The sequence below is a fragment of the Elgaria multicarinata genome, chromosome 18 (assembly GCF_023053635.1).
Source record: "Elgaria multicarinata webbii isolate HBS135686 ecotype San Diego chromosome 18, rElgMul1.1.pri, whole genome shotgun sequence".
NCBI classification, from domain to species: domain Eukaryota; kingdom Metazoa; phylum Chordata; class Lepidosauria; order Squamata; family Anguidae; genus Elgaria; species Elgaria multicarinata.
In genome coordinates, this window is record NC_086188.1 from 1,678,823 (window position 1) to 1,706,160 (window position 27,338).

The window sequence follows — 27,338 nt, forward strand, 5'->3', positions numbered from 1 at the left end:
CTGATAAGGCAGCCTTCCCCAACTTGGTGCCCTCCAGATGTGCTGGACTACAACTCCCATCCTTCCCAGCCGGCACGGCCAAGGCATCAGGTGGAGAAGGCTGCTGCAAGGTAAGTTGGTATTATTTTCTGCTGTATTGGTTGAGGCTTGGAAAGAGCAGCTTGCCTGAGTCCACCGAGTGTTTCCAAGGCAGAGGCCCCACGTGACGTGCACGCCGCCACAAGACGTGGCAACGTGTGCTCACTGGAATGGCTTTGAAAGAGTCCTGCGTCTGTGCATGTTGGTCGTCAGGGCTCTGCTCCGTGGTAGATTTATGGAACACGGCCGCTGCTGGGGCGGGGGCGGCTTCCCCACCCAGCCTGCGGCCATCGTTGACGGTGACCCCTCCGTGGACCGTAACCCGCCTTCTGCCTCTCTCCGCAGAGCTCGCGGCCCAAGCTGAAAATCACCTGCTCGGCAGTGCAAGAAATCCGACGCTGCACTTGCCTGGAGATGCCGGACAACCTGGACACCTTCGTGCTCAAGGTACGGGGGCGCTTCGGCCCTCTCGTTAGGCGTCTTCCTGTGGCTTGGCCGGGGGCGGGGGGGCGTTGCCTGGAGGCAGCCAGCTGCCCAGATGGGGGACTCCCGTTCCGGAAGTGGGATTGCCCTTCTGACGGGGGCTGCTGCCTGGTGTGTGGGGAAAGCCCGAGGCGGAGAGGAGAAGCTGCCCCAGACCAGCAGCGGCTGTCTCCAGCGCCTCCGGCAGGGGGCTGTTGCCTTCGGCTGCTTCCGGCTGGGGGTGCCCGGGATTGAATCTGGGGTCTTTTGGGTGCAAAGCCAGAGTTCTGCCACTGAGCTACGGCCACCCTCTAAGCTGGAGGCAAGACGGGAGATTCTCCTCCAGGAAGGAAGAACGTGGTCTGGAAACCCCTGGGGCGGGGGCAGAGGAATGAGCAGGTGCTCCGAGAATCCGGACAGAAGCCTGTTCCTCCAACAGGAACCGTTTCAGTCCCAGTGAAGAGTTATAGCTGGTTTGCGGTCTGCACGGTGAAGAGTCCCTAATGCTCTTCCCCTCCCTCTCTCCCCCCCCCCCCCCCCGGGCAGGTGAATACCTCCACGGACCTTATATTTGAGGCTGGAGATGAGCAGCAACTGAACTCCTGGATGTCTGAAATTCAAGCATGCCTCCTTCGAAGGTAAGTCCCCAGGACTCTGTCTCTGTGTGATGCGTGATGCGTGATGCGACTCCGTAGAATGTGATTTTTGTTCCCAGGCTTTTAAAAAGATGTTTTCTAGTCCTTAAAACAGTTGCAGACTCAGGCTTGTCTTGGAGGCAGAACGTGTAGTGGTTAGGTCAGGTTAGGACTGGGGTGACCCAGGTTCAAAACCTCATCTTGCTACACAGCTTTTTGGCTGACCTTGGCCTGCTTGCGATCTCCTGGCCTCACCTACCTCACAGGGTTGTTGTGAGGGGAAAAAATGTGCAGGGGAACCATGGCCACCACCTTGGGCTCTTTGGGAGGAAAGTCAGGATATCAATCTCTTAAAACAAACAAAATTTCCCTGCCCGCAGCTGCCTGACCAGATGCGTTGAGGCGAGGCTGCTCTTGTGCAGCAACGCGGGAAGTGCCCTCTTCATTTGCTCAGAGTTCCTCTCATTACCTTTTACTTCATGTATTGCAGGCCTCAATCCAGGCCCTGAAAATTGGTTCCAGGGCTGAGCCTTGGTACACAAATCGAGCTCTGGACAGAAGGGATTGGAAGACGGGGAAGTGCGTAGAAATGTTTTTGAGCCTTTTATCAGCACTTCATAAGGGCTAGAAACCTGCTTCATTAAATAAATGAATGGGGCGGTGTAGTGGGGAAGAGAAATGAAAAGGCATGGTTAATGGCAACGGTACACAAAATGGTACAGTGTGACTGAGATCCTGCAAAACTCTCAGGGCTGAGCGCCACTTCACACATATGCACAGGCAGACCTGTGTTTGCCGAGGGCATCCTCGCTCCCCTTACTTGAGCAGAAGAAACGCCCTGCTGGATCAGACCAAAGGTCTGCCGGTCCAGCGCCTGTTTCCACAAGGCTCAGGCAGACGCCTCCAGGAAGCCCACAAGCTCTTCTGTGGCTGCTCTCCAGCAGCTGCTGGGCTGGGGCTGGGGCAGGGCCGGGCTGGGGAAACGGGACGTTCTACAGAGCCACCACGGTTAGCAGCTGTGGATAGAGGCATCCATCATGAAATAACCCCAACCTGGTGCCCGCCAGATGTGCTGGTCTGCAACTGCCATCGCTCGTCAGGTACCTGCTGGGGGTGAAGTTGGTTTCTGGCGCTGCGTTGTGTTCTGGGTAAAAATTAAAGCAGATGCCACTGAGCCGATGCAGAGTGCCTCTCTTCACACACACACATAAAAGTGGGCTGTTCAGGCTACTAAAAGCCCTGGCCTGTCCCTCCTCCCCCTTCCTCATGCGGTTCTTGCAAAAGCCTCTTCCTGGACTGTGGAGCTTCCTAGGGTTGAAATACCCAGAAACCGTGGTCAGCAGCAAAGAGCCCTGTTGTGGTTCATGGAGCGCCCGTCTGTGCTTCTCTTCGCCGCTCCCATGAATTGCAGCCCCCCCCCACGCCCCCACGCCATAGAAGCAGTGTTGTGCAGCTGGCCGGGTTGACGCAACAGCCACATCCCCTTGATGACTTTGGCTCAAGTGGCCTTTGCCTGTGACCTGGTGTACATGAAACCACTGTCCTAAAAGTGGAAGTTAGTGGTGGGCATTTGGCTCAGGCTAGCGCAATTATGCCGGTGAAAATGGCTCCCAAACCTGTCTTCCGTGCCGGGAGACTTGGTAACTGCAAAGGCAAGGCTGCTTCTGAGCATACACAATGTTTTCACTGCCGCTAGCCAACAGATGCCGTCAGTCGGCCCATGAGATCAAGTGCAGTTTCTCCACCCAGGGTGGAGCACAATTGGAAAAGGCGGAACAGTGCAGAACGTTCTTGCTTGGGAGCCGTGTCTACTGACCAGCAAGGGAGGGAGCTTCCAGTGTAGTCATTGGGAGATGGAGGTTCAAATCCCTGTTTGGTCACCAAGTAGCCCTAGATGGCCCTGTAGGCCCCTTCCAACTCTGCGATTCTATGATTCTATGCTCAAACCAGACTTCTCTGTCTAAAATTGGGCCCTTTTGCCTGCCTGCCCTGTGTCTTGGGCAAGACTTAATACATCTCACAGGAGTTTGATCCCCTAACTCCAGGAGGGTTAGCTAAACTTGGGTTGTGTTGATGGCTTGGTGAGATATTTGCTAATCACTTTTCCTGTTTAATTATATTTCTACGGGGTGTGTGTGTGTGTTTAAAAATACCCTGATATACACTTATCTGCCCTGCGGAATCTCATCTTGCAAACCATTTTCCACTTCTGCCCCCTTGCCCTGGCATTTCTCTCATGCATGTGCTTCCTGCTTGCCTCCAAAACGGCCAGCCCCAAGGAACGCCTTTCGTCTTTTAAGGTGCCACAAAGACTGGGCCAGATGAGCGCGGAGACTCTCCTGGGACGTTTCATCCTTGTGTCCTGCCAGTCCGGCCCACTCCTTCTGCTTTGCTCTCCCCACTTCCGCTGGCGTTGGGCTCCTGGTTCCTCCCCTTTGCAGCCTCTGCACCCGGCGGGTCGTAACTCGGAACGCTGCTCTTTTTCAGGTCGGACGGAGCCAACGTGGAGCTGGCCTCGGACTCTCACTCGGAGGTCGTGACTGCGAGCCCCACGAACAGCAGCACGGACTCCCTGAGCCAAGGTACGGGCCCTTCTGTCCCCTGGAGCCGCCTGCTCTGTGGGCCGCAGCCGGCCCTCCCCTCCACCTGACGGCTGAAGGCAGCGCCACCGAGGGTCCGGCCCAACGACTGAGCCTTCTAGGCCTGGGAAGGGGGGCTGCAGACTCTCCCTAGGATGGACTTCTGCGGGTCCTGGGACAGTTGACCGTTAAACTGCACTGTTCCTTCTTGGTGTACTTGTGTGGCTAATCACCTGGATTTGCAACCACCGAAGCAGTTAGCAGGGGCTTGTGTCTGAGCAACACTTTCACTGTTCGCTCCTTGAGCTTTTGTTTTTGAGTTTTGAAGTTGTTTTTTTTTTAAAAAAAAAACCAAACCGGCACGCACAGGAGCATAGATAAAGCTGCTGTGAGCCAGCCAGGCTGTTTTGGCCACCTAGCTGAGCATGGTGTAATCTGATTGGCAGACGCGGTCTCCGGGACCGGGGCAGAGAAGAGGCTTTCTGCTCCCCCAGGACCTTTTAACGGGAGCTGTCAGGGGTTAGGTCTGGGGCCTCCTGGAGGCGCAGCAGCTGTCCTTACACGGGCACTGCACCCCCACCCCGGTGCAACTAAAGCCTGGAGTGCAGAGGGCAGAGGGCAAACGCCTGGTGGGACGCTTCGCCCCTGCTGTGCTGAGACTTCTGCAAAACTCCTGGACTTTGGCCTGATCCAGAAAGGCACTTATGTCTGTAAGGAAGAGGGCAGATTTGGGGTCACTTACAGAGGATTAAGTTATGCTTTCACCATTCAGCAACCCTGAGCCTCAGCTAGCTTTTAACGGGTTGTTTACCCGCTCTGCTTCCCAGGCGCCATCCAGCCATCCAGCCTCCCGGATCAGCCCTGCCAGAAGACGGATCACTACCTGTCATCCTTCCCTTGGTACCACGGCCCCATTTCTCGAGTCAAAGCCGCCCAGCTGGTCCAGCTCCAGGGCCTTGATGGACACGGGGTTTTCCTCATCCGACAGAGCGAAACCCGTCGAGGAGAATACGTTCTCACTTTCAACTTCCAAGGGAGAGCAAAGGTAAGGCCCCGGTTCCGAGGGAGACATGCAGCAGAGATAGAAACCTGTGCCTGACCCACACACCGAGACGGAGCCTGGCTTCTAGGCAGCCATCTGGCGTGTACTGCCAGAGTCTTTGCCCCATGCTTAAATAGTTCCTTCTTTTCGATTCATGGTGATTTGCTTACATTTCTAACCATCCAGAAAACCAACGGAGGCCCACTTAAGAGTCGTGCCAAGCTGAGGTAGCTGTGGCAAAAGAAATCCTAATCACCAGAGTTCTGAATTTTGGGGGTCAAGTTTCTAGCCCTCGTTGCTTGAATGGGAAGTACAACCTTCTAACGGTGGGAGGCCAGGAAGCCAGGTTGGCCCTCCGCTAAGGCATCTGTTCACCCTGCGATGGCCCTGGTCCCTTCCGGTGGCTGCTGAAACTGGTCCACTTGCTAACAAGCGGCTTCCTTTCCCTCGGCAGCATCTGCGGCTCTCGCTGACGGAGCGGGGCCACTGCCGTGTCCAGCACCTGCACTTCACCTCCATCTTGGACATGCTGCACCATTTCCAACGTTGCCCCATCCCCCTGGAGTGTGGCACGGCCTGCAATGTCCAACTCTCCAGCTACGTGGTGGTTGCCCCACATACGCAAGGTGAGAGGACCGCTGGCTGCCGTCCGGCTTAGAAGGGAAACGGCAAGGGGAAATCACAGGCATTAAGGGGGCAAGACCGGGGGGGGGGGGGCAATTTGCATGCCATTCTGCCAAAGGTGTGTTGACTGAACAGTTTCTTAGAAGCTGACAGAAAACAAGGGATGGTGTTATCAAAATGTCCCTCAGTGAATGTATCGTCTTAAATTTATTATGTTGATGTAAGGCTGCCCAATAGCCCTGATCTCTGGGTGGCTTACACAAAACAGCGCAACTGTGACGTAAAATCAGTTCTAACGCGAAGAAGGCGGCACCGCCATCTGGATCCATGTCGCTCTAAGAAAACGGCTCCTGGATTTGAACTCCAGCCGCTCTCTTTCACCTGCTGGTCTGTGCGCGCCGCTGCCCATGCATTCGTTGGGTCAAAACAAACACCCCAACCCCTTACCGAAGGCCGCCCGTTTTGCTTAGGTGCGAAGCAAGAATGTATCTTGCTCCTTTATGGCTTTGGATCGCTAGCGGCCATCCAAAATGATCTCAGAGCAGTCAGGCAGTGTAAAACATAGCTGGTTTCTCGTTTTCCTTTCAGGCTACGGGGTTAGGTATTATGAGGCTACGTAGCCAGGGCTAGTGTACATTCTTGTGGGCCGGTAACTTTCATTAATTCTTCCAAAAGCCACCTATTATTATTATTATTATGGGCCTTTAGAACAGCTGGGGATGGAGGGGGCTTTGTACCTTCAGAGCCGCGGCAGGACCGAAGGCGGAGGACTGCCCGTGAGGAAACTGCTGTAGAAATGCTCTTGGTCAGGAAATTAGCACAGAGATCTGAAGTTAATGCAAGAAATTAAGACTTTATTTACTTCTGGAAACTAGAAGCATCTCTCGGTGTATAATAAACAAGCAAGGTTCTATGCTTCGGGCAGGGTGGGGGTCATGCCTAAGGAAGTTTCAGAAAGCGGAGGAGAGGCTGGCTTGGATTCCCAGCTGGCCAGATGGGGCCTGAATTGCCCTCCGCTGCTCCTTCCATCGTCGAAACTGGCTGCAGGACTAAAGAGGGTGCCCAGCCTCTTTAGCTGGGCGTGGGGCCGTGCCGCCTGCACAGCAGAGAACTCCTCTACAGGCTGTTACCGAATCCATTCCGCTGATCTGCGTCCTTCTGTGTCTTTGCTATCCCAGCAGGCTCCTGCAGCGGCACCGCCCCCCTCCCGCCCTCCATCCACCGCTGCCACCCTGCGTCCAGCCACATCCAGCTGAGCCCGTCCGGCTGCCCCCGGATCCACCTGCCTGACCGCCTTCGTCGCAACTCCTCCGGGGAGCCGATCTTCTACCGGGTGCCCCCTCCGGAAGAGCTGGCCCGAGGCCTCTGGCACAGCAGCACCCTGGGCACGCCACCCACGAGCCCTGCCAGCCGCCAGTGGGACAATGATTATGAGCTGGACTCGCAAGGAAGGGGTCACCTGCGGGCGGTTAACAACCAGTACACCTCCCTCTGACGCAGCGGGACGGGGCCACCGCCTGCTTTTGCACGAGACTCTTCGCAAGAAGCCACAGCGGACGTGCGTTCCTCTTGGCTGGGTTTGGTTTGTAAGATAGGCTGATAGCTCACTCCACTATGGGTGGGGCCCTTGGATTAGGCCTGTTGAAGGGCCTGTTAAATTTTCCCACTCAGAACATTATTCTTTCTTATCGGTTTTGCACATGGCTCTTCCTTTGCTTTTAGGTTCCTAGTTTTGTTACTGGTACATAGGATATTTTGGGTAATAGTTGGCTAATTTTGATCTCTCTCTGTCTGTCTCTCTCTAATCCAATTCCTCCTTTTTGAAGATTAGGGAAAATGGGTGGGGAACAAGGAAAGAGAACAGGTCAGACTAGTCTGCATTACTGACAAGGACTGACGTGCTCTCCCTGCCCTGGTCCCCAAGCCTTTCCATCGCCTGGCTCCCGTACAATCACTGAAATTAAGGCCCACTGATAGAGCTACTTTCTTAGTCTCTCGAGGGATTAGAGTAGGTCTAAGTGTTATTAAGTTCCTATCATGGAGGACATGTGAACAGAACACTGCTGTTGTTGAAAAGGCACACAACAGAAGCAACAATGACAAAAGGCCTTCAACGCCCAAATTACCTAAAGCAGCTGAACACGAAACAGCTTCTCTGCTGGCAGGCAACAACTAATCTCAGATCTCTCAACTCTCAGAAAGGCATTTCTTCTCCTTGATTGTACGCAAGGATGCAGCTCCACTACGAAGCAAGGAAATGTAACTGTCACCGCTTCCCAGCAAGGGGCACAAGAGTTCCCGTTCCATGAGTCTGTGGAAAGGGATCTTTCTTCTGGAACTCGGGAAACCTTACGCCGGGTGAGGCGATTTGCCCATCTAGCTCAGCCTTTCCCAGCCTGGTGACCTCCAGATACGTTCGACAGCCATGCCCTCGTCCGTCACTGGCCAGTCTGGCTGAGCAGTGGTCCCTAACCAACCTAGCTCAGGTGTTCTCCCTAAACTAGGACCCCCCCAGTTCCTGGAAAGGAAGTGTCGCCATTAATCATTTCCTACTTCTAGTGAAAAGCGTGGATGTTTCAATCCATAAACTGCACCTGTGCCTTAGGTTAGATATGGGAAGAGGGAGCCACTTTCTGAAGCGAAGCAAATGGCTTCTGTTTTAAGCTAGTAGAGTAGTTTTTCCAAGCCAAAGCAACTACAAGTAACTTTAAAAAAGCCGAAACTACAGCACGATGGCACCTGTGACATTATTGTACCCTACTCTTGAGGAAGCAACTGAACATGTCACTTCTCCAGAAATAGGTTTAAAATTGCAGTTTTTAATCGCTCAGGACAACAACTTTTTTTATCCATGACTTCACTCTAAAGGGCAGTGCAGAAACTGCTGGAGACGGCAGCAGCCTCTGACTTCCTGGGCCAATCACACATTTGTCAAGGAACACCTTGCGTGAGAACCTTCCTCCCCGCCTCAGAGTCTTTCTCAAAACACCCAAACCACTAAGGTGCCTTTATTTTCTAGCAGAAAGCTGAAACCCGGTCTGTGTTTGCATCGGAATACAACCCACTAAACTGGTGCCTTCTAGATGTGTTGGAACTACAAGTCCCAGAAGGCCAAGGGATCCTGGTAGTTGTCCTCTAGCACAACTGGAAGGCACCAGAGGTTGGGGCAGGCTGCATTAAACACTGAGGCTTAGGGCGGAGTAAAAGGGCAGAGGAGCGGGACCAGTTCTCCAACTTTCAGGGCTGGCAGCTGACTGCGCTGCGTCTGAGTCAGGGCAAAGGTTTTGCCCCAAAGGCAAGTAAGCCGGGCTCGTGAGCACGAGTTGCAAGTTCTGATTTCCCAGCTTCAAAAGTAGAGGCCCAGTTTTCTACCATACAGAACTCAGGGCTCACGCCATGCGTACACAGTTCAACAACAAGATCCTTTGTTAAATGTAGCTCCGTTCCTCCAGAGTCCTCCTGGTTGCACGGCGAGGTTCTCAATGAGCAAAAACACCCTGCTAGCAAGGGACATACAAAGTGTTCTCATTCCAAAAATAAACACCTCCTATCTCCTTTCAGTTTAGGCACGCTTGCGCCCACGTGGGACTCTGACTAGGAAGTAATTTGAGACACTGCCCCCCCCCCGCCTCTTAAGTGGAAGGCAGGTGAGAAGGCGCAGGGGGGCGGTCTTGTGGCCTTTTCTTAAACGTTTTACCGGAATAACAACAGGCGAAATAACGAGGTATTCTGATTTAGTCAAGCCTATAAAGGCAGAGAACCTTCCACAGAATGAATACAAAGCATGTTGAGAAGCCAAATGGGGATTTCATTGGGGAACGCCCTTCAGCGTCAGCTACAGGAACAGCAAGTGAAGGATCAGGAAACACGCGGCCGTTCCCTTTCCTGCAAAGGACATGCTTGATGGCCTAAAAGTGATCGGTGCACCTAGCCCGGTTTTGACCACTTTGCCTCTCCAAGGAAAAGGGGGTTACCCTGAACCTCTCCCTCCTTTCCCCTCAACTAGCAGCCCTGGCCAGGCTCTTAAAGCCTTTTCACCTTGGAACCTAAGTCTCCCTTCCCCAGTCCAAGCGGGTCCAGCAGTGCATGGAATCTCCGTCTTGCTCAAAACAGCCACCCATTTCTGATCTGTTTCCAGCCCAATTCCTTTGCAAACGCCAGCCAATCTCCTGGAATTTATTCCTATTAAATCCCACTGCAGCTGCCCTTTAAGCTCTTGCAAGAATGAGAATGGGCTGGAGGGTAACTTTTATTAACATTGGTAGCCAGTCTGCAGCCAGAACGGGGTTTCATTTCCACTCTCTAGTCCACAAACACGAGAGTTGGGGGAAAGTTTGGTCAGAGCTTAGCTTTAAGAAAAAAAAGAGGGAGCCCTACCTTCGCTATTTCTGTTCTCTGTCACATGGCGGCACATCCCCTGGCGATTTCAAGCAAGGAAAGAGAAAGCCAAGATTTGTGAAAGGGGGTAAACGGTGGGAGACTATTGTCATTGCTGTGGGTAGACAAAGCCTAACCATTATTCGTTCTGCCAAAGCTGGTAATTTAATTGGGCGGGGGGGGGGCAGAAATAAGTTGTGTATCAAATAACAAACAACATGGGCCGTGGTAAGCCGCCTACGACCAAAGTAATCAGTCAATGCCCACAAACCCTCTTTAAAGCATTTCAAATTGTTACTCAAAAGATGGCTGTGTGTTCAAAGACACTAGAGTGGTTTTTTGAAAATGTTTTTGCTCCATTTTCTGCTTGTAGTTGTTCATACAAGGCACCCTTGAGCCGTAGATTTACATGTGGGATGAGGTGTGGGCACGGCACGGCACAGCCCGGGTCACCAGGCAGCCTGGGGTGGCGCTCCGGAGCCCTACGTCAACCCAGACCTGCTGCATCTTTTCCTTCAAGAAGGACCAGCAGCGTGAGGAACCGCTCTCCTCTTAATCCAGGGACAGGAGGAAGTTGAAGGGGAAAGAGGGAAGCCACGAGCCTCTCAGGGTTGCAGTCTCTGCACCAAAGAGAGGGACTTGACCCGAGGCTTTTGCAAGGAGTGCCTGCCTGGCGCCGTACAGGGGCTGGCGATGGGCTCCCCTGGCCTCTCCCCTGGCCCAGCTCCCACAGGACGCATAGATGCTGCTCGGTGTATTGTGCCACAATCGTTTTCGCCAAGCAGTGGTTCAAAATGGAACTCTGACCCGCCAGGGCTGCTTCATGCAAGTCCGGTGGAACAGGGGAAGTGTGAACTCGCTCCCAGAGGAAGCTCCAGGAATTAGGAAGCCGCTACCTCACAACTTGGCCTGTGACGTGCACCTGGAGCACTGCATGAACAGCCCTGGGGCTGAGGTCATCGGGCCGACGGGTTCAGCGAAACCGTGAAGTTCTTCTAAGGAACAAAACCTAGCTTTTCCTACCTCGGCTACCTAAGCACCCCAAACAGCGACATACCACCTCTAAGGAGACTAAAATCAGGGAGCCCCCCTGTCTGGGTTGACACTGCTCATCAGTCACTCCCCCCTCCCCTTATTCAGTGCCTTTCTGTCCCCAAAAATTATCTTTTCATTTCTCCTGATAAACCAGAATGAGTAGCAGGTCTCCAGGATAGCAAAACTTTGGACACAAAGCCCTGCTTTCTAAACTCACGTAACCTGGGATGTGTGCGCGCGTGTGTGGCAGGGAGGGTTTTCAGAGGCAAGGGAAACGTGCTCAGGGACACGCTACAAATACATTCTGAAGGCGAAGCCCCCCTGCATTGAAAAGGTCGGGGCTCAACGTAGCGCTGGCGTGTCAGACCCCCACCCCCACCCGTGGGAATTCAACAAGCCGTTTAAAATTGAGGTTACCTGCGCCTGGCTGCCATGTCACAGGTTTGCACCAGTGTCTTCCTTCCCCATGTTCCAGACCAGAGGAGATAGACGATGACGACGTGGCCAAGCCCAGAGCTGATCACCACCTACACCCTGGACAGACACACTGAAGTTGTCACCGGTACCTAGCGGGTGGCAAGAGGCCTCCCCGACGGCAGCCTGCACCCTTCTTAATCTAGCAGACGGGCCTCTGGAGGCAGCAGCACACGAACGGGGTCCCACGGCTTGGCGACTTTTTTACGGAAACAAAACAAATAGGACTTTAAAGAAGAAAACTCTGTGTTCTTTTTTTTTTTAAGCCCTCTCCCCATTTTCCCTCTCTTGTATAGTAGAATTTTTCTATATATATATATATATTTTCTGTATGTACTGTACATGTAACTTATTCTTGAATACTGCTAAAATATACATACAGATCTGCTCCTGCAGTAAAATAAAACTGTTTTAAGAGATTTTCAGTGGTTGGTTCTGCTGCCGTTCCCCTCTTCCCACCACCTCTGTAGAGTTCTCCAGTTCACAGACGCTTAACAAAATGCACCTCATCAAAACATTTTAAAGATTAAATCAGTCACATCTTTGCACAATGGGAAGAAGTGACAGAAAAGCCCATTTTCCTACCTTTAACAGCCTGAAGCCGCCTAACTGTGTGCTAGAGGAAGGTCGTTGTGGGGGGTGCCGCTGGACTCCGTCTCTTCCTTCGCCTGCCCAAACGTCCTTGCCTCTGCTATAAAACACTGATCAGCTAAAGTGGATTTACACTTGGGGGGGAAACGTAGAGGCAACAAGGTAAATCACACAGACGCCAGAAGGGGAGGTCAGTTTTTAAAACTTTTTTTATTTTTTATTTTTTTTTAAAGTTTTTATTTTATATTATCTACAAAGTAAAAGTTTCCTCTTAACTTAAAAGTTACGCCGCTGCCTTGCGACAGCGGTTCCCCCCCCCTCATCAAACATGATTTTATAAATAATAAATCCATATCCGTTTGACGATTAGAATTTGCTTTTTCCAAACCTCTTTCAAGTTTAGTTAGAAGTAAAAGGGATTTATTTTAAAGTCTTGATTTTTCATTTACTTATTTAAGTGAGAATAGCAGCAAGAATCACTCTCATTACTTCTTTCTCTAGCTGATGAATTTGTAACTTTGAAGGGCTGTTTTAAAAAATAAATAGCTTTTCCAGTTTTTGTTTTCTGCAAGCGGAACAGGGGCAGGGAAGGGGGGCTTTATTTTTTGACACAACACATGGAACTATGGAATTGTCCCACAAGGGTTCAACATGCCTTTGTCTCAGTCCAAATTTCTCCCACTGCAAGGTGAACTGTTAGGATTCTATCGGATGTTACACAATTTTCTCTCTCCCTTAAAAACAAATATAAGTGAAATACTAAGATTTTGCTTCGTTTTTGTCTTGTTTCTGTGCTTCCAAGTTGGTAGAAGCAGGAGAAGGAAGGTATTTGGCCTAAAAAAAAGGAAGAGGGTTCCAGCCTCACAGTTACTCCAGCTCAGCTTTACAACTGCTGTTGATGGTGGGTTTGTACTGCAAAAAGAGCGAGAGACAGAAAGGAAGAGTTGAGATATGAGATCCAATACCCCAAAGCCCATCACGGGCAATTTAAAAAGCTACTTTGCTACAAGAGAGGTCTCTTAGCGACGCAAAACATCAAGAGAACCAACTTGAGTTGTCCCTTTGTGGCCTCAACATATAGGCTTGCTCTCCAGATGCAGGCCCAGGAATGAAAGACACGACGGCTGCTTTTTAAAAACACACCGGCTGCTTCCTCAAGCAAAGGCATGAGCAAGAAAGGGCCTTGAAGCTGAGCAAGCGCTGGAGGGCCGTGGGAATGCCATAGGGCAGCGTTTAAGCAGTGACACCAAGGGTGCCGTTCCGGGTGTGGGGCAGCACCAGGATGGGGGAAGGATCGCCAGCCCGGGATAAAGACTTGCTCTCAAATGAATCTGAAATTAAATTGCAAAACAGGCTGCATCTAATACCATTGGTTGTGATCACTTGTTAATACCTCATAATAACCAGGTATGTAGTACTGTAAAGGAATTAGGATGGGGGGGGTGCATTCCAATTGCCCACCCTAAATGGCAGCCCCCCCCTCTATCAAGTACAGAGGAACCTGCGCAAACAGCCCCCCCCAAGAAACACACACTAGCCCCCCCCCCCAATCTCTACGCTCCGGGCCTCCTTGCGCGCTGTCGCGGCTCCTCTGCACGTGCTCCTCTCACCTGAAGGATGCGTCATGTAGGGGAAGTGTGCTGCTGTCGAAACTGGAATGTGCTGTAGTGCACTTTGCGCGAGGGCGGCTTGGGCCCCACCGGGCGGCGGCTGAGTCGTCATGAGCATCATCGGAGCATGGGCAGTCGGGTGGGAAGGGGCCATGCCCGACTGCACGTGGGCCTGAAACGAAAGGGCTTTTCAGTAGCAAGGCCGCGAGGAGGGCCCCCGCGCCCGGCCCCATGGCGAAGGCGCCCCTGTTTGTCTCATTTATTTACGGAATTTCTTAGCCGCTTTTCTCTTAGAAACATGCGCACACACACGCACACACAGTGACTTACAGCAAAATTGTTAAACGATACGAAGAATAAAATACTAAACCCAATCTCCACTCAAATACTATAGTAAAACAATTCAAACATCAGTGCAGAATACAAAGTTCGTCTTATGCTTTCAAACGCCTGGGAGTAGAGGAAGGTCTTGACCCAGCACTGAAAAGACCACAAGGGCGGAGCCGGCCGGGCCTCCCTGGGCTCGTCTGGACTGAGCCAAGCGGCAGCTGCCCAGTGCGAAATGGGTCCCCTCTTGCCTTGCGGAGGAGTGCCCTCAGGGGCCAAGTTCCACCACAGGCAGCTGTGGCCCCCTGGGACATGGTCCAGCCAGGCTTTCAATTGACCTTGGTTGCACTTTAAAGTCCGACGGACAAAAAAGGCGGCCTGGAGGGGAGGCAAATTGAACTCAAGCGCAGGATGGCGCCGCCGACTCCGGCACACGGCAGGAACTCGCTGGCTGCTGCACCACCGACACCGGCAGACTTCCCAGCCAACAAAGCCTCCGTAGCCGGCTTGAAAACACAGCTGCCTGTTCCAGGGTCCTGGTGGCGTGGCCCCATCTCTCCCGCAGCCCTGCTGAGCGGGGGGCGCTTGGCTGACGCCAGGGAGACCCCCGGGCCGGAGGGTCTGTTTCCCTTGACTGGGCAGAGAAATTGCCTGAGATTGAACCAAGCAGTCCGCTCTGTTCCCCGGCCCCTTTGGTAATCTAACACCCGCTGTGGGATACAAATCCATCGGTCGGGGGGCTCCAAAGCACTCGCGAGCACGTTGCACTGGACACAGATCACACGGACACGCGCCCTCGGCATTCCAAGCAGCACTTGGCGGCCTCCGATCCAGGAAGGACGTGGGCCCCCCACCCCCGGGAGCTTTCCTAGATCAAAGAAACGCCTTTCCAGGTGCAAGTGCCACATTCAGGAGACGCTGCTGCTGCTGCTGCTGCTGCCGCCCTGGTCTGCCCTTTCTCCTCCCGGACACAGGGAGCCACCCAGCACCGGGGCCGAGTCATCGCAGAGCCGCTGTTACCTGGGGCACGTGAGCCATGTGCGGCGGGTTGGTGTAGGCGGGCTGGACGTGGGAAGGGTGGATGGCGAAGACGGTCTGTTGTGCTGTCGGGAAGCTGCTCTGCGGAGACTGTGTGTTGGAGCCGGGGTTCATGGAAGGAGGAGTTGGCGCAAGACCGGTGTGGTAGATGGCAGACTGCTGCTGCGCGTTCGTCAAGTGGAGGGCCTGGGCGGCCTGGTGCTGGTGAGGCTTCAGGCGGAGAGAGGGGGAGACAGACAGCGGTGATCCCGCGGCACTTGACCTCGGGACTATTTGTCACGGAGTAACGGTCGGCCGCCTCGCTACACTGGGCTCACAACATTCAGCGTTGTGCCTGCTCCTGTCTACCACAAGCTTCCTCAACCTGGCACCCTCCAAATGGGCTGGGACCGCAACTCCCATGCAGGCTGGGAATTATGGGAGTTGCAGCCCAACACATTTGCAGGGTGCCAGGTTGTGGAAGGATGCTAGAAGACCCATTAGCTGCCAGCAGCAAAGGTACTGAAAATCCACAGGGGCCGTTCCTCGTTCCGCTCGGAGGTGAATTGTCCAACCGGCCAAATACTGCAGAACTCAGCCCGATGGGGAGAGCCACCTCGGCGGCACGTCCCCATCCTTTACGAGGGTAGGACTGCTGTGGGCCACGAGCTGGAGGCTGGGCTCTTTCCTGTGGTGCTGCCATCCTGGGGAGGCTTCCTGGCTACGCCCCCTGCCCCGCCCCTCTTAGCAACCACCCTACTTTGGCTCTGAGCCTCGATGGACGTTGCTGCCCTCCAAAACGACACATCTGCGGCGGTTCCCCTTTTTTGGGCCTGCCTGGTTTCAGCTTATGTTCGCCTCAAGTGAAATGGCAGGGGGAGTTCATGGATCTGGAGGTGCTCGGGGGGGGGGGAGGTGTGGCAGAGGAAAGGAAATAAGCTGAGACTTAATCCAGGCGAGTCGGAGGGGCTGTAGTCTGAGAAACCGGCTGTTCCAGACGGAGCTTTACAACTGGACTGCCATGGGGGCGCACACTCCCCTTGGGGACCAGGCGCGCGGTGTGGGAGTTCTCCTGGGCTTTGGACTGCTGGTGGCAGCAGCTCAGGTGGTGGCGGCAGCAGGAGCCAGGAGTGCTTTTGACCAGCAGCAAGCATGCTGTGGCCCTATCTGGAGAGGACGGACCTTGCCTCCGTTATCCAGGCAGAGCGATGTCCGACTTGGACTGCTGCAACGGACTTGTATGCAGGGGCTGCCCTTGGAAAGAATCGGGAAACTGCAGGTGGTGCAGAAGGCAGCCCCCAGCCTATGGGTGGGGCCACGGAGGCTGAGCCGCCAGGGCGTTTCTAAGCCCAATTTAACAGTGCTAGTTTTAACCTTGAAAGCAGCCTTCCCTAATCCGGTGCCTCCAGATGTTTCCAACTACAGCTCCCAGCATTCCTGACCACTGGCCATGCTGACTGGGGCTGACGGAAGTCCAAAACATCTGGAGGGCACCAGGTTGGGGAAGCGCTGCGTGGAGCACGCGGCTGTCGGCCAGCCGACTTGGCTCCTGATGCGCAGCGAACTCACATCCCGGACGCCGGCTCTCTTCGACAGGAACCGGCGACCTGTGACGGGCTGTGAGGAGGCAGCTCCCGCCACTCGAGCGCTGCTGGCTGGGGAATCCCGCCTCGGACGGCACCGGTCCCATGAGCAACAGGACCCGCTTCTCCACCGCACGGATTGCCGGTCGCCGCTCTTACCTGCACTGGGCTGGGGGCCGGGTGGCTTCCTCCGTGCTGGCTCTGTTGCTGCCCGGTGGGCGTGGCAGCCGGCTGCGGGTGCGGAGGATGGGGATGCAGGGTGGCGCTGGGGTGGGCATACTGCTGAGCCAGAGAACCAGTGGAAACTGCCGGGTGGGGGAGGAGAGAGGCGCACGTGAGAACTGGCCTCCAGGCCAAACAGCACAGGTGGCTCCCTCAGCTCTGGGCACCTCTCTTTCAAACCACCACTTCTTACCTGAGGCCTACAGTTCTGATGCATTTGAAAGCAATGCACCAACGTCAGCCGGCTGGGAATCTCTTTCTACTCACTCCCACTTTTTCTTGTGAAACTGCATCAGGCCACGGCCGGTACGCTTGCTTTAAAACCCGACCTGGCTGTGCTGGGAAGCACGAGGTTGCATAGGCAGAGTGTGGAAGTGGAGCTGGGGGTGGGGGGGTCAGGAGGGTTACTGACGGTCGAAGATACACTCTGGACCGCCACTCCCCAACCTGGTGCCCCCCAGATGTGTTGGTTGTGAATGATGGGAATTGCAGTCCTGCACATCTGGGAGAGCAGCGGGTTGGGGAAGGCTAAACCCTCTCCTGCAGCCCCCTGTGATCTTATGTTTTTGCCTGAGAAGTCTAAGCGGTTGGAAAGAGAAACACAGGCACACTCTGGGTCACAGAACTGTGCCTCACGCTACCTTTGTGCAAATGCACTGGACCTTCTGGTTTTTTCATTCTGGATGCAGCCTTCTGGGCCTCCTAGCACACAACCCCGGCCACGGACCCCTTCGCTCTGTCCTCAAACCGGAAGAGGAGAAACGGGGCCTGGTGGCCGTCTCCTTTCTGCTAAAACAGCGTGTGGTTATTTTGCTAGCGGAGAAGCGCTTCCCGAAGGAGCTCGCCCAGAGCAGGCCACACTCAGGGTTTCAGAGTGCCTGGTCCAAAGCTTGCTGCAAGCAAAATACGAGCCCAGAAGGTGCAAGGAGACTTTTCCTCTGCCAGGGCAACTACCATATCAGGTGCCAACCAATGCCTCCAGGTTATTTATTGGTCTCTGTCTCTCCTATGCCAGATCATTTACTTATAGTCCCCTTGCAAGAAGACAAGGACAGCAAAATTAAAAAATAAGATGGCACAGCGGTGGCCACGGCACCCTCAGAGGCCGAGCTGAATACACCTTTGCTCCAAACCGAGCAGACGTGGCAAGCTCGTGGGGCTTCACCACCACCTCCCCATCAACCCTACAAGATTTCCCATGTTCTGCAAACGGGGACTGAACATACTCCGTTACAGTAGGCAAGGGAGCACTTGGTCCTCTACAAGGAATTTTAAAAACAACGACACATCAGTACGAGGAAGAAGGAAACGGCAAAGTAGTAAAAGGTTTTGGAAAAGGGAAGCAGGAAGTGAAGACAAGTTGCAACCCAAGGGAGGAAGAATCAATTGTCAAGGCAGCAGGAAGTACAGAACGAGGGAGAGAGAGGCCAGTGAAATTAAATGCCTCCTTAGATTCTGCTTGCAGGGGAAGAAAGAGCTTTAAATGGACTCCATAAAACTGGGCTGAAGGTGCAACACAACCAGAATTAGAGCATGTTACTGCCAAATCCTGTCAGATGGCAACAGAGGCCACTTGAATAGTAGGAAGCGAAGCCCTCCTGCACAGAGTAAATACATTCAGAATTATGCCAATGCATGGCAAAGGCGTACAGCGGACTCCCGTTTTACAAAGGCAGGTCTATGAAAAGGAAATCGGCTTGTTGAAAGAGTCTCAGTGCACCAAACCAAGCCCCATGAATGCCCGACAGTCTCCTCGCCAAACGGAGCAGGTTAGCAGCAGATTCCTAGGGCAAGTTCAAACGAAGCCCTTCCTAACCCAACCCCAAAGGCCGTGAGCATGTAGAGCTACAGGCTGTGTGGACCAGGAGGGGCTCGCCCTCAGCCTAGCGGGCAGTTCTGGCTATGCATGCATCCTGTTCGGCTGGGCTCTCCACGTTCACTCAACTAGACAAACAGCTAAGCTGCTCTGGAAGAAGGAGCTTCCAAGGGGCCTTGCTGCTGCCACCAGCACACTGCAGAATCCAGCACTGCGTATGGGATTTTATTCAACTCCGCCTGCGTGGAGCGTTTTCCTGGCCTGCCCTCAGTCTTCTGCCCGCACTGGCTCACGGTTAGTTTAGGCCCTGCGCTGGTCACAGGGCCAACGGTCAGGACAGGGCCTTTCCCTGGAAGCCTCCCGTCTCAGTCCTTGCCCTTCAGGCATGCCCTCGTCATTCCCACCCCCCAAATCACACAAGTTCTAATCTTCCTCCTCTCCCAAATCCCAAAACCAGAACGAGGAAACCTGCAGAAATCATTGTGGGCTACTGCAGTGTGGACAAAGCTTCCTTCACAAGGCAGCAGATCGACAGGCCGGCATCGACACGACTGGAGCAGTTTTTACATTTTCCACCCACGCTGGCCCTGTGTTGTCATCTCACCAGCTTTGTCTGCCTAAACTGAACCAAACACCTCTCAAATAACTTCATTCGCGATCGTTACAAATCCTGCACACTCACTGTGTCTCATCGACAGAAAAGTTTCCCCTGAGTTTGAGCAGGTTTGGTGCAAAAACAGAGGGTGTCTGTTCAACAAGCCCATTCCTCCGACAGATTCATTCGAAGTTGTTTATTGTACAAAATCAAAGTTAGTACAAAAAACCCAACTCACTGGCAAAGTAGAAAGAAGGGCCTGTCTCCTTGCTGTAGGGTATTTTGGGACATGCTGAATTTGGGAAATAGAAAAGGGAAATTAGCCACATGCTACGAGATGAAAGCACCACCTTCCAGTCTTCTAGAAAGGTTAACATCGATTATTGTTTTCGTGCACAAACTGATTTGCAATTTTAGAAATCTTCAACTGAACACCATCTTCAGTTGGTCTTCATCAGTATAAAAATAGCCACTGTTAAAGGCATTTCACATTCCATTAAATAACCACAGCATGAAAAATAGGAATCAAAAGTGTTTAACTAATTTGCAATGAAGATAAATACGTTAGTTCAGATTACAATCCCAGAAAACTGGATTTACTCAATACGCATAGCTCCTTTTCCCCAAATATTGCTCGGTACAGCACACTGAATTTTTTTAGCAGAGACAGAAAACTAGATAGGCTAGAGAGAGAATCAGACACAGAAAATTACTGATAAAACATGAAGCAGAACCAGAATCAAGCACAGGAATAAACCTTATCTGGGTTTACGCTCCAGAACAAATGTTTCAAGTCCTCATGGAAGTTCAGCGATTAATGGACGCTGCTACTCACGTGCCTATAAATCGTTAGCTAGAATGAATATGCCACTGTGGCATTTATTGTGGAACAATAGAGGTGCTACCAATGACACACTTTTGCTATGCCTCTAGATTACCCTTCCCCAACCTGACTCCTTCCAGAAGTGTTGGGACTACACCAGGCTTGGGAGGGAGGCTCTGCATCACTGACCCAACAGAAATAACAACAACAAGACTTCGCATTTATTCAGTTTCAGTATGTTCCGTATGTCACAGTATCTCTGAATCCAAACCCCCCCCCCACCTCAGTCACCTACTTCAAACAGCAAAAGGACTCTGCCCCTAAATTGCAAGGAGGATGCTCAGGACCTAGCATGACTTCTAAACAACACTTGCGAGGGCATCCCGGAAGCGGTGCCTAGAAGACAGCCAACGGGTGTCCTGGAGGCGCCCTTTTAAACAGGACGCCCAGCACAAAACGGGGGAAGGAGGTGCTTTGCTGCTCTACCCACAAGTCATTCTTGGCCTAGGAGGTGACGTAATTGGTGCGCAAAACCTTCTAGAAGCTACACTCTCAAGACAGAACGCGCCTTACCCAGCCCTGGGAGGCAGAGAACAGACACAGCCGGATTTGTGCCAAGGAATCAGCCAAGGACTTCACGCCTGAGCACTGCCGGCTCGTGACCCCAATAGTCAAGCTGAACACTGCCAAAGAACAGGAATCTGTTCCCAAGACGGTGACGACGTGTGTCTGGGAAGGGAGGCCCAGTGCCTCGAATCCTTGGCACAAATTTAAACAGTCAAGGAATATACTCGGCTGTCGAAGGCCTAAACGGCTCATCTCTGCTGGACAGCACTGTGCTCGAGTGGATACGGGGAGCTACAAAGACCCTCTTCACAGTGATTAATGACCTGCACTGCCTCCTTACGCAATGACATACATGTGTGAGTTGGCCCTGGGCGATAAATCAGAATTCGAAAAAGGCTTGGGTGTGTGTGGGGGGGGGGGAGTAGGAAATGCCATGCTGTAAGTACCAAAGGGGAAACCGACGCAGAAGCGTCAAATGGCCGCCACAGTTGTTGGTGCTTTACCATTTGTCCATCACTTCCGAAGTCTCTAGAAACTGTACAGACAGGCTAACGGATTTCTGCGAATTCTAAATCCCACCCAAACCCAAAGGGCTCGTTTCCTCTCCCGCCCACTCAGAACGTTGGTGCCTCCCAGCAGAACGGAATCCAGAATGTGTCCTACCATACATCGCATGCGTCTGCTCGTGCGCACCGTACTGCGTAGCGGTGGAAGAAACTAATCCGGGCTGCGGGTGGGCCGGTGGCGCCATCATCCTAGCGTTGCCCTGAAGGACAGGGCTATAAACGTGGGGGTGCTGCAAGGAGAGACACATATATGAGAGAGAGAGAGAGAGAGAGAAGAGGGGGAAATCATTGCAGGTTCTTCTTTGCAGGAACAAAACCCCTTCCTTCAAGCTAGCGACATGTCTGGTCAGGGACATTTAGCTATGACCCTACCCGGCCAGGTTTAAGGTTCTAGCACCAGCGTCCACAGCCCTAACCAACCTGAGACCAGGATGCACGAGAGAGAACGAGAGAGCGCCTTCGCCCTGACCCACCTGCCCACCGTTTCCCAGCCCTGGCTCACAGCAGCAGCGTACTGCCCAGACTGTCCTCCTCACCCAGGTCACGATCCAGGGAGCCTGTGAGCCTGAATGCCTGCCCCGTTGGTGCCACCACGCCCACCCCCCCACCCCCATCGGGAAATAGGGCAATGCACGCCAAGGGGTCTGTGTGTATCACCACGTTGACGCCTCATGCCTGGAGCGTTTTTGGAGCGTTGTGTGGCGCAAATCACCAGTTTCCCCTTAGCATTCAGTGGGGCAACACACAAGCTAAAACCGCGGCGTTATGAGGAAGAACAAGCGACAAAGAGCCCAGCTGAAGGCGCACCTGAGACTGATAATGTGGCACGTGCTGAACGAGAGGTTGGTTGGGGAACTGCTGAGGACTGTAGGCAACGTACTGGGTTGAATAAGCCGGCGGTGTAGCGACGATAGGAGCCCCGGCGGCGGAGGCAGGGTGCATCATGGTGTTCTGGTGGTGCTGGTCCTGCCGCTGCTGAGGCATATTTGATACTGCAAAGAGAGGGAAGAGGGCACCCTTACAGCGGGCCGCTTCTGCCACCTCCAGCCCAACATTTCTACGTTCAGCGAAGTACGACTGCAGTCCACTGACAAGCCAACACGGCGGAGGAGGCCTCAGACGTTAGTAACGTCTGGGAACCTCACCCTGCACGTGGGGCTTGAGGTCACAAGGGGCACATCAACTCATGGAGAGCCAGGGTGGGCAAGCCGTTCAAAGAGGCAAAAAGCGGAGCAGCATCGCTTCCCAAACATGAACTGATACATAATGGAACACTGTCCTGGCATAACAGACTTTTCCACTAGCAACAGCATAGACTTTACCGCCGCCTGTACTAGGCAAGGGGCTGGCGAAGAGGCAGCTGTTGAATGGGCTGTGGGGCGGGCGGAAACAGCCTTCACACTCAGAATTCTAAACAGAAACGTCACAGTCCCTGCTTAAATCTCCCCAGGCTGGTTTTAAAAGAGGACTCAACTCTGATGGCTTTATAGCACCTGTGCACATGACTTTAATAAATATTGTTCCGAATGCTTAATCAAAAGAGGAGATATATAAGACGACAGCACTTCCTCTTTAAAAAAAAAGTTGGCTCAATAAAAGATCATCATCTAACATTTTATTTATTTATTTATTTATTTATTTGTTTATTACATTTCTATACCGCCCAACAGCCGGAGCTCTCTGGGCGGTTCACACGTTTCTAAAGGTTGCTTTTTCCACTCATATGATCAACAGAGCTGTTAAAATCAAGGAAGGCCTGTAATAAAACAGCAGCCTGATAGCCAGATATTGCGGAAGGGCTTTCAAAACTGGGAGCCTGGCAACGAACTGCATGCACAAAGCCTCCAACTGTCTAAAGTCGGCCCTGGCCGAAGAAATGAGCCCCTGCTGTGGCAAAGTATTCCGCTACCATTGCGCCTCGTTGATTAATAGCAAACAGACCCAGCTCTGCACAGGTTCGAACAGCCTTTCGCTGGATACAGCGAAGCCTTCAAGGAAATATAGGCAGCTGACAAGGGCCTGAGTGAAGGCACTCCCACTGGCCTCCCTTGGCATGGCCCCTGCCTACAGCCTCCCCCCCCCCCCGAGGGGAGCAGTCTGTTCACTCCCCTCCCCCGAGGGGGTCTGCCCCACAGCAGGGGGAAGAGAGAAGCTATACGACTCTGCCCCTCGGCCTACTAATCTCCCCAGCTTCAAACGGTCTGGACTGCAAACCTATGGACTGGTTGGGGGAACCTGCCCCCTCCTGGCTGAAGTTGTTACTGAAGGCTTCAGCCCCACGCACGTTGACATGAAATCAAAATTAATTGATGCATTTAAAAAACAAAATAAGCCTAAGGTGCACAGCTTGGTATGCATGCCACATTTCAGGCGTCTGGGTTTCAGTCTTTGTAACTACAGGGCTGATGGACAGATAAGACACAGACACACACACCCTCCTCTTTTTATTGCAGTTACGGAAACCCTGACAAGCAGAGTAAATCAAGCGCTCCCATGCGTCGTTACCCGGAAGTGCAGTCCCATGATGTTGTACGAGGCTTACTTCCAGGAAGTGTCCATAGGATTGCAGCCCAAAGCCTATTTAAAATTCTGCCTGTTCACATGGAAACTGGAACCAAGGGGCTATTTGTACAGAAATAAGCTGAGCCTGCCCAAAGGGCTTAAGATTCTAAGAAAGAGGAGGAGAAGGCTCCAATAAGGGGGTTGCACAGGAAGAGGGGGGGGGGGGTGTTAGTTCATGCACAAGGCAAAACTGCTACTCCAAAAGCAAGTTAAAATGGAACAGAACAACGGGCAGGACGACGTCAGCGGTTCCACATGCAAGCCAAGTACGAGAGCATACAATGCTGCATTATTCTCACCTTTACCTGCTCTATAGGTCTTGGCCTGGTTGACTGGCATAGGAGTCATGGGAATAGGGTACAAAGGCTGAAAAAGAAGACAGCTGGCCATTAGAGGAGGATCCGCAGACATCCGCCCTTCTCTGGGAACATTCACGCGGGGGAAAACGTTCCACTCGTTTACGGCTGGACCTGTGCCTAACGCTCACACTGGGCGGCACGGCAATGTGAGCGTTCTGGCTTATTGTCTTGGGCCAGCAGCCCTGTCAGCAAGCGGCTGCTGGGCCAGACCAACGAAGAGGTGCCCCCAAAGGATCACTGGCAGCACGCAGAGGATCCGCCGAGTTCACCGCAGCCAGCTGCAGTGGCAGGAGATGCCCGTCCACATCTTAAAACTAAAGCAGCTTCCTGCAGACCAGACTCCTTGTATGCAAGGGTTTATAATCCCAGTTGCCTGGTTCAGCTGCGACAGGAAAGCGCAGAGCATCAAAGCCCAGAGACGTTCCATTCCGGTGCGAGAGAAAAGGGAGCCATTTGACACCGGGGGGGGGGGGGGGGGCACAAGCGTTCACGTTCCGTCCAACAGAGACGGCGGAGTTTGGGCCGGGCCTTCGTTGGAAAGCAAGTTAATTGTGCTACTCAACGCAAAACAAGCTGGGGCAAATCCTACTCCCAACACAACCTAAAAATGCCCGGGGCGCTTCTCTCTCTCTCTTGCGCTCTTTGCAAGCTTGCTCCAAGTCAAGAGGCAGGTGGAGACAGCCCGGGTGGGAGGGAATGGTATCAAAATACTCCTTAGGAAAGTGACTAAAAATAAACGTCTTAGTCAAAACGGATCCGCGCGTGCTCCCTCAAGAACACAAACTGTTACTACGAGCCTGGTATTTTTGGAGCGCCAGGGTTGCAGCAGCAGCAGCTGAATTCTACTCACAGATGAACTAAAAGGTCTTTGAGCCCTCCAAGTGAACGATGCCTTGTTTAACCAAGCATCAGAGAAAACTAGACCCAAAGTAAAAGCTAGCAAAAAAGAAAAGAAAAGGCCAAGGTGCACGCCTGTCTCTGCCGTGTCTTTTAACAGTGACGGCACTGGCTGCAATGAATTTTCTGCACTCTTCCCATGGCAACAAATCTAAATACAACACGCTTCGCTCAATTAGACAGACGCTACCCTCAATGGCCCCCTCGGCATATCAAGTTACCCTGGACCCCGTGCTATTTCTCCACCCCTGCACTGCTCTGCCCGGCGCACTCCGAAGGCAGTGCCAATCTGCCATCCCCACCTACAGTTGTTTGCCACCTCCGCCCATTTGCTTGTTTTACCTGAACGCCTGGGCTCACGGGAACAGAATACATCATATTTGGTGCAAAGCAAACGGGCTGGGTGTACACCGGCGTCGGCGGTTGATGGCCCACCATGGAAGGGCTGGGCTGGGCTTGCGGACGGGGTGACGTTGGCGTAGTAGAAGGCTTGGGCTGTCGAAAGAGAGGGGGGAGGGAGCAGCTGAGGCCCAAGCGGGCACAGACCGTAGGGGCCGCGTGCGCATCAACAGGCCTTGCAGAGTTTCCCCAGCAAGCTCAGGGTGCGGCTGCAAAAGCACAAGGGTGCCTTCGTCCAAACGGGAGCCCTGAAGGAAGGGCAGCTTTGGAAAAAGTGGAAGACGGGGACGGTTGCACTCACCTGAGCAAACGACCGGGGGTTGAACTCCTTCGCGTTCGGGTTCAGCGTTGATTTTCTAACTTGTCTAAGGGAAAAACACACAGAACACTGGAGGGTTCTTTCTTCCCAGCTGGAACTGAAAACCAAGAATCCTCAACCTCCATGGGCTCAGCTGGGGGTCTCACGCCCTTATCTCCCCCCGCCCCAGAACTCTCTCATGCGGTGGCCGTGATGTCTGGGTTTGCTCGTTCTCCTCTTCCCTCCCTGTTCCCTTTTGGCCATTAAACACAAAGTCATTAAACTGCAAGCCCTTATTTTAAACGGAGAGCCCTCTTGACTGCCTTGGCAGAAAGGCAGCATGCAAATGTAGAAAAGAAAAGAAAGGCAACAGGAGTAAGGATGGCGGAGAGAAGAGGGGAGGGGGGGGGAAGTCTTCCAAAGCGCTCACAACCTCTAGGCTCGAGAGGCAAGACGCCCGGGGAGCCCAGCGGTGGCTTCAGCGGAGGCCGGCGGAAAACAGAGCAGGCAACTCCCCCCGGTGGAAGCTTGCAGCCTCTACAGATCCGGCCTCCGCTGAACATCACCGATCACGTGACATCCCGTTTCATCAGAGAGAGTGACGATCTCGCTCAAAAACACCAGCCTGCCTAGGGAAGGGTGGAAATTCCAGCCAAGGAAGCAGGAGGAGAAAGACTGGCAGGGAAGAACCTAGCATTTCCTCTCCAATCACTGAAGTAAAAACCCATATTTCCCAGCAAGACCCTCATTTTCCTCCACGTGCTGCCCTGCCCCCAGGTATTTAGAAGGCCTGAGTATAGAAGAGGACTGTTGGGTCTTCCTGACAACACCCCACCCACCCAGCACGCACGCACGCACACCACGCACACCCACGGCACTGCCGAATCAGAGGAAGAGTCGTGCAGCCAGGATCACGTACTCAGTGGTGTCCTTTTTCTCGTCTTTCTCCTCTTTCTCTTGTTTTGCTCCAGGGCCAGAAGTCTGCACACCCTGCGAGGTCACGTCGGGCCCTCGCTTCTGCTCAGCATTGCTGCTGGTTGGCGAAATGCTGGGGCTGTTGGGCTTGCTGCTGCCGCCGCTGGTTGAAGCAGCGTTGCTGCCCGCGTCAACCACAGCGTCCTTACAGCTGGAGTCAGCCTTCTCCTTAGGCACATCTCTGGATTTTTCGCCATCTCTGTTTTTGCTTAGCAGCTGTTCCACTGTTTCTGGGGTGGAACTTGGTTGTAACTGGTGGGGGGTGGGAGAGAAGAGAAAATAAAATATATACTTGAAGCAAGTAAAGAGATGGAATTAATCTAGAACAGGAATGAGAAACCCTGGAAGGCCTGGGGGCCATTTTCACCCCACATGCATCCCACCACCAACAAAACCGGCCATTTGCCAATGAAAATTCAGCAGCAAAGTGTTCCACAGGACTCCGTAGCACTAAAAAGATGAATTTTAGCTTGTTCTCAAGCTAAATTTGACTCTTTTAGCGCTCCATAGCGGCTGCGGGGCATTAAAAGAGTCAGATTTAGCCTCAAGAACAGCTACATTTGGAAAAAACTAAAGGAAAACTGGGCACAATGCAGCTAGAATTAAGCATTTTTAAAGTCCCGCTGATTTTAATACGGGAGATTGAAGCATATGCTCAACTCTCCCACTGAAACAAAAGGGATGTAAAGGTGTTTAATTTTAGCTGGCTCTGCACCCGATCGGGAATGCGCTGAATTCCCCCCCCCCATGCATTAAGAAAAGGGGGAGAAAGAAAGGAAGAACCCCTGGCTTTGGAGTTGCATTTGCATTGTCTCATCAGTGTCA

The 27,338-nt window shown here is 53.0% G+C and overlaps 2 protein-coding genes across 9 annotated transcripts in view; one reads left to right on the top strand and one right to left on the bottom strand.

Moving 5' to 3' along the window:
• SH2B3 (SH2B adaptor protein 3) overlaps window positions 1–11,725 on the top strand; it is a 49,236-nt gene extending 37,511 nt beyond the window's left edge. For 4 of the 5 annotated variants that reach the window (XM_063144111.1, XM_063144110.1, XM_063144108.1 and 1 more), the window contains exons 3-8: window positions 424–525; window positions 1,087–1,178; window positions 3,663–3,757; window positions 4,582–4,799; window positions 5,251–5,422; window positions 6,599–11,725. In XM_063144111.1, the coding sequence (XP_063000181.1) occupies window positions 424–525; window positions 1,087–1,178; window positions 3,663–3,757; window positions 4,582–4,799; window positions 5,251–5,422; window positions 6,599–6,915 (996 nt within the window). In that variant the 3' untranslated portion in view covers window positions 6,916–11,725. The remainder of the gene's footprint in view (window positions 1–423; window positions 526–1,086; window positions 1,179–3,662; window positions 3,758–4,581; window positions 4,800–5,250; window positions 5,423–6,598) is intronic. The other variant, XM_063144109.1, reaches the window with a different exon arrangement.
• A 363-nt stretch (window positions 11,726–12,088) lies between these two features.
• Window positions 12,089–27,338, bottom strand: part of ATXN2 (ataxin 2) — a 54,425-nt gene continuing 39,175 nt past the window's right edge. The window contains exons 16-26 of one of the 4 annotated variants that reach the window (XM_063144107.1): window positions 26,458–26,765; window positions 25,542–25,605; window positions 25,184–25,336; window positions 23,885–23,951; window positions 21,831–22,015; window positions 21,121–21,253; window positions 19,306–19,359; window positions 16,594–16,739; window positions 14,855–15,082; window positions 13,508–13,679; window positions 12,089–12,809 (exon numbers count right to left, since the gene is read on the bottom strand). In XM_063144107.1, the coding sequence (XP_063000177.1) occupies window positions 12,781–12,809; window positions 13,508–13,679; window positions 14,855–15,082; window positions 16,594–16,739; window positions 19,306–19,359; window positions 21,121–21,253; window positions 21,831–22,015; window positions 23,885–23,951; window positions 25,184–25,336; window positions 25,542–25,605; window positions 26,458–26,765 (1,539 nt within the window). In that variant the 3' untranslated portion in view covers window positions 12,089–12,780. The remainder of the gene's footprint in view (window positions 12,810–13,507; window positions 13,680–14,854; window positions 15,083–16,593; window positions 16,740–19,305; window positions 19,360–21,120; window positions 21,254–21,830; window positions 22,016–23,884; window positions 23,952–25,183; window positions 25,337–25,541; window positions 25,606–26,457; window positions 26,766–27,338) is intronic. The other 3 variants (XM_063144103.1, XM_063144106.1, XM_063144104.1) reach the window with 3 other exon arrangements.